The following is a 9,355-nucleotide window of genomic DNA, read 5'->3' as shown; positions in this document are numbered from 1 at the left end:
CACCAAGAGTGGCTGCCCCACCAGCAGGACAGACAGACGAGTAGGGCTTGGCCCAGGCGCAGAAGGAAAGGATCCAGGGGTTCTGTTGACATAAGAAGCCACTAGAGAGCACTCTCAAAAGTATTTATACCCTTTGCCTAAGTGCTAGTTCATAAAAACACGCGGTTGCCATGGCCTGGTTTACAGCACATCTAAAAAGAGAGCTCCCAAACATACCAGGTTTTCTGAGGCCATGGCAAAGGCAGTCACAGCCTCCCTTGTGTGATGCCTTTCCCACCCCCTGGGACACAGGCACAGGGCAGCACCCACCAGCTCCATGTACTCCCTTCTGCCCTGCACTGCTGTTTATAAATAAGCGTCAGAAACAGTACTAAAAAAATTAAAGAAAAAAAAAATCTACTTGGGCAACTCCGCTTTTTCAAGTTCTCTTTTTTAATATACAAAAAAGTGCAAGGAGTATTTAAAGCTCTTAGTTTCCTTACGCTTAGTGCCAGAATTAAAAAAAAAAAAAGGTAAAAATAGCAGCAAGTTAGTTCAGCAGCTATCAATGAAAGCACCATGTAGGTGATCTGCCAGGACAAAAAAATATTTGGGAAAAAAAAAAAAAAGATGGGATTGGGTTTGAAAAAAAATAATAATCACACATTCTTCATTAAAACAATTTTAATACTACACAAATTACAGTATCACCTTTTAAAAAGTTTAAAAAGGAAAATTACAGTAGCACTATTGCAGCTAAAGCATTTCAATTTAAAAAAAAAAAACAAACAAAAACAAAACCAAAAAGCTTGTAGCCCAGGAAGCAGTAAGCTGGTATAAAGGGAGAATCCACTTGAGTGTTATTGTAACACAGTAAAGCAACCAAAAGGAAAAGAGCAACACTGAATGTGAGAAAAACTAGCTATGTATGAACACCCTCAGATTTTGAATTTTTTCCTTTTTTTTTTTTTTCTGGTTTCCTTTTGCAGTTCTGAAGTTTTACGGTGCAGATTAGACTTGGCTAGGGTCTGAACGTCAGCCAAGGAGCGTAGCCACCATGAGCCATTTCTTTTCCAGCTATGTTGCTCCCGGGCCATCGCGTGGCATCCCCGGCCGGCGAGTTTCCATCCTCTCCAGGAGTCACGGAGCTGTGGAGCCGGGCAGCCGGTGGGGAGGAAGAGGAAGGTGTGCTTCCTTAAGGGCCTCTTGCCCCAGCACCACATCAGCGTCCCTTGGCCCCAAAACAAGGGTTTGTCAGGAGCAGGTCTCGCCCTCGGCAGGCTCAGAGCTGGACCACCTGATAACACAAAAGTGGGCACCTTTTTAGGGAGGCTTTGGGGTTTCGGTTTTCCTTCTTTTTTAAAAGAGTAGGGATACCACTTTAATCAAAAACATGAGCTTCATCCCATATGAGGTATTATGTCAAGCAACTTTGAAGAACTTGTTACCATCTATCAGCTCAAAATCCATTTTTTTTTAATAAAGTGCCTAAATACACATTTACACAGATCATAGTGGTTCAAAGAATCCTTTACAGTTGGTTTTTTTTATATATAAAGGTATATGTATAAGTATATATATATAATGTGCGTTTTCTTCAAATTGTCTAAATGTGTTTACATAAGACACCAATCTTGACTATAGGTATAAGTTTTAAAGCGTAATATTGACTCAATGAATTTGTTTATCATGCAAGTCTTATCTAATATTACATTGACCTGTAATATGGAACACAATGTAGTGGGTGTGCTCATTAAACACTTCATAAAAAATTACTGTGCATGTGCAGTTCTGATCTTCAAATACTAATAACGACCATTTCTTTTCTTAAAAAAAAAAAAGAAAAAGCAGTCTTCCAAAAAAGACCTATTCTGCATTAAATTGCAGTCTGAACATTATCACAATAAGAACAGTTGACTAAAAAGCACCCAAAATTCTTCAAATTATAGTTGGCTGAACAGATTTTTCCTCCTCCTCTTCCGATACTGGAAGTGTTTATTAGCCCATCCCCAGCAAGGGATGACCTCGCCACCCTTTTGCTCAGAAACAACCACTTATAACCGAGTTATAAACACCTCAACAGAAGGGCTCGTACAGCTGCAGCGTTGCCAACGAACTATAAACAGCACAAAAACATCACTATAAGACTCGAACTATTTCTAGTAACCAATGATTTATTGATTTTAGAAGTCTGCTTGGTGATGCAGAAGCGTGATCAAAAGAAGTGGCTTTACAAAAGAGTTCTCCAAAGTAGCTTAAAAGGCAGGGCCAGGGCCATTATGTGCAGCCCTAATTGCTTTCATTTCAACCAGTTTATATTTTCATTTTCAAAGAATAGCAGTGGGTTTGTTTCAAGCACATGTAATAGGGAAATTACAGGTTTCCTCCACCCACATTTGGGCTGTCACTGATATGCCCACGGGCAATCTGGCAGAGCCTCAGTCACCACTGTCACTGTACCACACCATACCTGCCACTACTTGGAAATATTGGGTCAGCGATAGTAACAATAGCAACAGCACTAGAGGTGACTGATAAGCAAACTCGAAGTCCACCTGGACTATCTGAAAATTAAAGCAAAATTTAAAAAAAAAGTCTCTCCTCCACCTCCCCAGCTTTGTCCAAAGACACAAAAGCCCTGTAAGTGACACTGAAGAGCTTCAGAGATGGCAGTGCTACGTTGGCGCCTTTGCCAATCGTATAATTAAGTTCGTTATCAAAATTCCACGTTGTGGTACGTAATTGGTGAACAAATGCAGTTTTGTAATCTTACAACTGATCACGTGAACTGCGGTCAACTTTGCCTCAACAACAAAAAAAAAAACCAAACAAAAAACAAAAAACAAAAAACCAACCACCAAACCAAAAACAAACAAACCCAGAAATCCCTAACTCGACAGCGCCTCTCGGACACCTCTCCACATCCTACTTGGGAGGCAACTTCCTTTGAGAAACACAGAGGAATTCGGGACTGGATGTGGTGGATCTGCCATCACAACCCAAGCCGCGCATTTCTGGGAGAAATCCCTCCTGCTCCCTAAGCTTGCCTGGCCGGTGGGATGGCAAAGGGCATCCCCACCTCGGCTAGCCACTCTTCTCCCCAACCGCCTCAGACCAAGCCTGCATGCGACCAGCTCTACAGGACAGGGGCCAGGAATAAGGAATCACAGACAGTAAGGCAATCTTTACAATGTCATAAAGTGTATTTGGCATCTAAAAAAAAAAAAAAAAAAGAAAAGAAAAAAGAGAAACAAGTGCATACAAATACAGCTAGAAGCATTTCTGGTTTGCCAAGTGCTCTCTAAAAAAAGCAGCGCAAGTCACAGCCTACATTGAACAGTAACTGTCACCAAGGAAGCACAACAAATAGTTGCTATAACAAAAGCAAAAAAAAAAAAAAACAAAAAAAAAAAACAAAACAAAACAAAAAAAAGAATTAGAAGAAATGCCTTTATAATAAGTACATACCTTTTGTCTTCAAAAAATATAGAAACACAATGTATTCAAAAAAATCAAAATTATACAGCCATGTTTATGAAGTCTACATTTCCCTTGTCTTGGAGATATATATATATTTATATATATATATTTATAGATATATACAGAATTCGAGCAGTCGGAGTTCAAGGTGACGTCGGGCGGTGAGAGCGGGCAAGTCACGAGTCCCTCTCCTTTTTCACTTTCACATCTCCGGCCAGGATGGTGGCGATCTCCCCCTGCATGAAGGCCCAGGGGACGTTGGAGCCGACCAGGGGACACTTCTCCCCGCTGGGACAATACACCTCCCCGCTGGCTCCCTGCTGCTTGATGCTCTGCCGGGAGCAGGGGAAGCAGAACTTGTGGGAGGGGACGGAGGGGCACTGCACGAAGTGGGTGTCTTCCAGGCGCTCGTGGCAGAGGGTACAACACAACGGGACGCTGGCGGCCAGGGACGAGTCCGGCAGGCTGGCGGGGTGGACGGGCTCCAGCCCGCCCGCCGCGTTGGCCCCCTGGCCCGGCACCTCCCTGCCGGGGCCCAGCCTTCTTTGGTTCATGGCGGAGGGCGACGGGGGGCTGCTGCTGTTCCTCCGCGTGGTGGAGTGGACCTGGTTGGCGTCTTTGGAGGCGTGGTTGCCCCCGGCATTGTCCGCCACCAAAATGAGGGCGGCCATGGGGGACTGGCCGTTCTGGGCCGCCTCGGGCGGCGTGGTCCGGTTGGAGTGGGGCGAGGCGGTGGGCGGCGGGGGCGACATGAAGGGGGTGGCCGTCAGCGGCAGCTTCATCCCTTCCGACGAGGTGGGCAGCCAGGGCTGCGCCTCCCCGTTGATCTTCGGGGGTCCCGCCTCGCCCTCCGGCTCGGGAGAAGGCTTCCTCTTCCGGGCGGCCCGGGCCCCTGCAGAGCCAAAGAGGAGGAAGAGGGTGAGAAGGCAGCGCAATCACAATACTCCAACGAGCACGGGGGCACCACAGTGCAACCGCAGAAACGCGTGGCCGCGGCCACCCCCCGAGCCCCGGGCGGCCGAAGCTGCTCGGGATCCTCCGCCCCGTATACCAGTAGTTGCTCCCCCCTGCCCTACCCGCCCTCCCCGGCCCCCGCTGTCTCACCCGGCTTGGCCACCGCGCCGTTGGTCTCGTATCCCAGCAATCTGCCGCCCGCCATGCCCGGCTCCTTCTTGAACTTGCTGTCGAAGGGCGGCACGGCGTGGCTGCCGTGCTGGTGCAGGGCCAGCAACGTGTCCCGCACCGTCTTGGGCTTGGCCAGCCACTCCTGCTCGCTGCCCGCCCGGCCCTTGCCCTCTGCGGCCAGCTCCGCCGCTGCCGCCGCCGGCAGGCTCTCGGCCGAGCCTCTCTTCTCCTTGGCGCCGCTGTCGTGCTCCCCCGCCGCGCCGCCGCCCGAGGAGGACGACGAGACGGAGCCGGGGCGCTTGTGCCCTAGCTCGCCGGGCTGCCCCGCCGCCTGCCCCGCCGCCTGCGCCGCCGCCGCCGGCTGCTGGGGAACAGGCACCGACATCGGTGCGGGCGCGGCGGAGATGGCGGCGAGCGAGGCGGCGGCGGCTGCGCGACTGCCCAGGCCGCTGATGGCGGCGGGGAGCCCGGCGCCGTTCACCAGCGGCACCAGGGTGGGAGGCACGGCGTGCGTCCGCCGTGGGTTCGGGCTCTGCCGGTTCAACTCGGGAGGCTCCTCGGGCTTGGGGAAGCCATTGGGCACCAGGATGCCGTTGACCTGCCGGCCGCCGCCGTACTCGGCGCCCAGGCGGGGCGGCGGCCGCTCGGCCGCCAGCGAGTAGCGCTCCAGCGGCTGCGGCGGGGGCCGCGCCGCCGCCTCCGCGGGGTGGCCGAGCTGCTGCTGCTGCGCCAGGAGTTCCTTGGCGGAGAGCGGCGGCTGCTTGGCGTGCGGCGGCGGCGGGGCCCGGCCCTCGGGGAAGCAGCCGTGCGCCCGCTTCAGCTGCCGCGCCGTGTCGATGACGAACTCCACGCGGTCGGCGCCCTCGTAGTTGACGCAGCCCCGGCAAACGGGCTCGGTGAAGTCCCAGATCATGGCCCAGGGCATGCGGGGCAAGTCGCACAGGTAGCACGACTGCCTGCGGGAAGCAGCTGCCACCGCCGCCGACGACATGTCCCGGCCCCGGGGCAGCGGCGAGCGTCCCCCGCTCCGGCTCCGGCCGCCGCCTCCTCTGCCCCTCGCCACCGGAGTCCCGACGGGGAGGCTCGGGCGCCGCGGCCGCAGCGGGACCGTCCGCTGGGCCCCCTCCCCCTCGCCTTCCTCTTCCGTGCGCTGGAGCGGGGCGCGGCGGGCGCCCCGGCAGGCAGAACCGCTGTGGGGGACGCCGCTCTCCTCGCCGTCTCCGCCGGCGGCGCTCACAGGGCGGCGGGGACGCGCATCTCCGCGGCGCGGCTGGCGCAGGGCTGCGGCCGCTGCCGCCCGCTCGGCTCCCCCGCTCGCTGGCTACTACGGGGCGGCGCGGGGCGGCGGGGGCCGGCGCGGCGGGGCGGGGACTGCCGCGGGGGCCGGGGCCGGGGCTGGCGGCGGCGCCGTGCCGGGCTCCAGCCGCCACCGCCACCTCTGCGCGCCGCCGCCTCGATTCTTCGACAGTGGCGGCCGCGCCTGCGCGATGGGCGCCCCCGCCCCGCCGTCGCGATCCCGGCCCCTGCCCGTGCCCCCGCCACCGGCACCGGAGATTCCTCCTGCTGCCGGGGAGCCGCCGCGCCTCTGCCGGTCTCGCCCTCGGGGAGGGCTGCGGGAGCAGAGAGGGACAAGGAGATGGGCGGGGGTGCGCTGCAGCTCCTTTTCTCTTATTATTTTTATTATTATTGTTTTTATTACTGTTTCCTGCGCCGCCGAGGGGCTTTGCCGAAACCTGCCGCTCGTGCGCGCAGAGATGCGCGGGGGGGCTTCCCGCAGTGCGGGACTCATTGTCCTCTCATCCCCCTTGGCTGGTGACCTTTGGGCACGGCACTGCGCGGCGCCCCGGGCGCGCCCCCCGACTGCGGGCTTATCCCCGTGGGGCCGGTCAGTGCCACCTCCGGGCAGGCGCCCTCCTGCGCCGCTGCGCGGCTTTGTTCTCCCCGCCGGGGCAGGAGGCACCATTATAAATAAATACAACGATTACTTTTTTTTTAAACTGTTGTCATTGTGCACAGGAAATAGGACGTTCTAGATTTCCTGTCATTTTCAACCACAAACCAGCGGTTCTTTAATGCAGATTAGCAAAATTTATACACACTAAGCAAACGCCGTCTCCTCCCCAAAAAAGGAAAACCTGCAGACATGTTTCCTCGTCCAGCTTCCACGCTCCGAATCCCTCATCCGCCGCCTATATCCATACCAAAACACAGGGCGGTGGCGACGGAGGAAAAGGGGTGTTTGCTCTTCCCGTTTGCCACGGGAGGTGAAGCAAACCCTCACCGGGCCCTTCCCGGCACGTACAGCCGGCTGCACGCGTGCCCACAGGCAGAGTAAACACGCCAGACACTGCTCCCCGCTAACGCCCGTGCTCGGGCCGCCCTTCCCACGGCGTTATGTAGGTTACGGGGGAGGGAGGGGGGAAGAGAAGAGCAGCGAGAGGCGGGGGCCGACCGGGGCCGGGGAAGCTCTGACGTCCGCAGCCGCCGGCGGGAGGTGCCTCCCCGCGTCTGGCAGCTGCACGACGGCGGGGCCGGGGTGCTGCGGGGCCGGGGGCGCTGCTGCCGGCCCGGCCCCGCGTGTAGCGCCGCCTCCTTCTGCTACTCCTCGGCCCGCTGCGGGCTTAGGGACAGCGGGGCAGCAGCAGCCGGTCCCCTGCGCTCCCTCCAGCCGGGGAGGGGGCTGAGTGGTGCGGCCGCCGGTGCGTCCTGGGGCACGGGGGGGCCCTTGCCTCGCCCTGCCCTGCCTTCCTTCTCCTCCTGGTGCTGGCTCCTAGCGCTGGTTCCCGTGCCAGGTTGGGTGACTTTGCAAACTGCACGCCCGGCTGGGCGTCCTGGAGGCGCCGAGCTGTTAACAAGGAAAACAAAAACCTGCCCTGGCCCCCGACCCAGCTCGGCACGTCGGGGCGGTGGCAACGGCTGCTGCTGCGAGAGTTCGGGTCTGCTGGAGCTATCCTCTAGCCCCTCACCGCTCGTACCCGCTCCGAAGCAGCCATCTGGGGCAGGGGGGCAGGAGGAAGGGGAAAGGGATAGCTCCGGCCGCGGTGCGGCCCAGACGTGCCCCCGGAGAGCCAAGGGTTAACATGGGCTCGTTTTTCCCGAGTAGCCTTCCTTTCACATTGCATCAAAGTCCTTTAATGCCGTTTCTCTTCCCTCCTCCCCTCCCCGGCTCGAAAGACGCTTTATCCATGCATGCTAAGTAAACAGATCTTTGTTTTCGTCTTCCACCCACTGCCCTCTTTCTCCAGCCCGAAGCTGGAGCCTCGCCAAGCCGGCTGCAGCGATTGCTGCCTGCGCACACACACAGTCACACACATAGTGGGAGAAGCAGCCCGGTTTCTCGGGTGAGGCAATGCGCCTGCAATTGGCAGGGACAAGGCAGGAATTGTAATTGCACTTCATCATGTGATGGCTTATGAAAGAGGAAGTTTGGATGTTTTAGTCACGTACTCCTTTGCCCTCTTGCTTTAGCCTCCAGGTTCTCCGAAGGAAAAAATTACATATATTTATATATACTGGTGGGAAGCCAAGAAACACTGTGTTTGCACATTTCAGATCATGAGCAGAGCTGGAGTGCTAGCTGAGTGAGGCTTCAGGGGAAGAAGAAAGCAAAGCTTTCAGCTGTGGCAGGCTTTTAACTTCAGGACAGAAAATGTGATCTTTATTTATTTTCCTTTATTTCTAATGAAAACTAGCTGCTTGGAAAAGTCGAGATGAGTGGTATTCTGTTTTTGCCACATTTGCTGCCTTTGAATTAACTCTGGTGGAAAGGCAAAAGCAAAATGTTACCGAGCTCAATGTCAAAAAGCTGATAAAAACGTAGTGTCAGTGCTACATAGGAAATGTGGTTTATGTATCAAATCACAAAAAACCCCCCAACTTCTCAAAGCTGCTGACTGTTACAGTAGTTACTGCACAGGAATCGAATAGATAATGTATTTGTTTCTTGTTTCTGGTTTGTTTTGTTTTGTTTTTGTTTTTTTTTTTAAACAGAAACCATCTTTTTGTGCCTGATATCTGAAAAACACCCCTTGCTGTGACATGCCAATGCTAAAGATAGGAGCAGCAAGTGCTGGAGGACACCTTACAGCTGAGGAACGCCATGGTGGCGTGGATGGGGGTCCAGCATGGTGTGGGAAGCCTTCATCTTGTCCCGATTGTGCCCAATGCTATTGTTGAGGAAAGGGAGAGAAGAGGTCAGAGGGAGGCAGGTCTTCAAGATGAACTCTACCCCCCCCCACATCAGTGCCATGGCAAGCCCCTTCCCACCCCATGTTTTTTGGCAATTTTCACTGGGCCACACTGAGATCTTGCTGTGTTTCTTTGCTCTTCCCTCCCCGCAGGGTCCCATTTTCCTTCCTGCCTTTCTTCTGCTCTGGTGACAGTGATTGCACATGGTCCCTTGCCAAAGAGCTGTGACCCCCAGCCTGCACTTCATCCATGCACGCATCCTCTGTGGGGCCCGCTTTTTCTTCTGTGTCCAAACCAGTGCTACCAACTTGCTCCCCTGTGCCCTCGGCATTCCCCTTTCCCTCCCGATCCAGGGCTGCCCCACATCCTTCTCTTGCTGCAGATGTGCACTGCTTCCTTCATGGGCCTTATTGCCATCCTTCTGTTGGGACAGAGGTCCTACAGGGCAGTAGCAAAATGGCCAGAGCCAAGGTGGGAAACGTGATTACACTGAACAGTGCTACCACCTCTCTTTCTTTGATCCAAAATGATTTATGGGAGCTCCTCTCTGAGAACTGAGAGGGGAGAGGCTGGGAATAGTTCT

At 55.0% G+C, this 9,355-nt stretch overlaps 1 protein-coding gene across 1 annotated transcript; it reads right to left on the bottom strand.

Moving 5' to 3' along the window:
- Positions 1-3,501: 3,501 nt before the first annotated feature.
- On the bottom strand, positions 3,502-5,727 carry IRF2BP2 (interferon regulatory factor 2 binding protein 2). The gene is made up of 2 exons (XM_065834029.2): positions 4,564-5,727; positions 3,502-4,351 (listed from the first exon to the last, which is right to left on the bottom strand). Exons 1-2 carry the CDS (start codon positions 5,573-5,575, stop codon positions 3,636-3,638), a joined length of 1,728 nt encoding a protein of 575 aa, XP_065690101.1. The 5' UTR covers positions 5,576-5,727; the 3' UTR covers positions 3,502-3,635.
- Positions 5,728-9,355: the final 3,628 nt, after the last annotated feature.

This window comes from Patagioenas fasciata, chromosome 3 (assembly GCF_037038585.1).
Source record: "Patagioenas fasciata isolate bPatFas1 chromosome 3, bPatFas1.hap1, whole genome shotgun sequence".
Taxonomy (NCBI): domain Eukaryota; kingdom Metazoa; phylum Chordata; class Aves; order Columbiformes; family Columbidae; genus Patagioenas; species Patagioenas fasciata.
This window is presented reverse-complemented; position numbering and strand designations above follow the sequence as displayed.

Excerpts from the sequence above, each read along its gene's own strand:
- IRF2BP2 (XM_065834029.2), bottom strand. The coding sequence starts at position 5,575 with ATGTCGTCGGCGGCGGTGGCAGCTGCTTCCCGCAGGCAGTCGTGCTAC. Across the intron at positions 4,352-4,563 it reads CGGCGCGGTGGCCAAGCCGG|GGGCCCGGGCCGCCCGGAAG; the intron begins GTGAGACAGCGG and ends TTGGCTCTGCAG.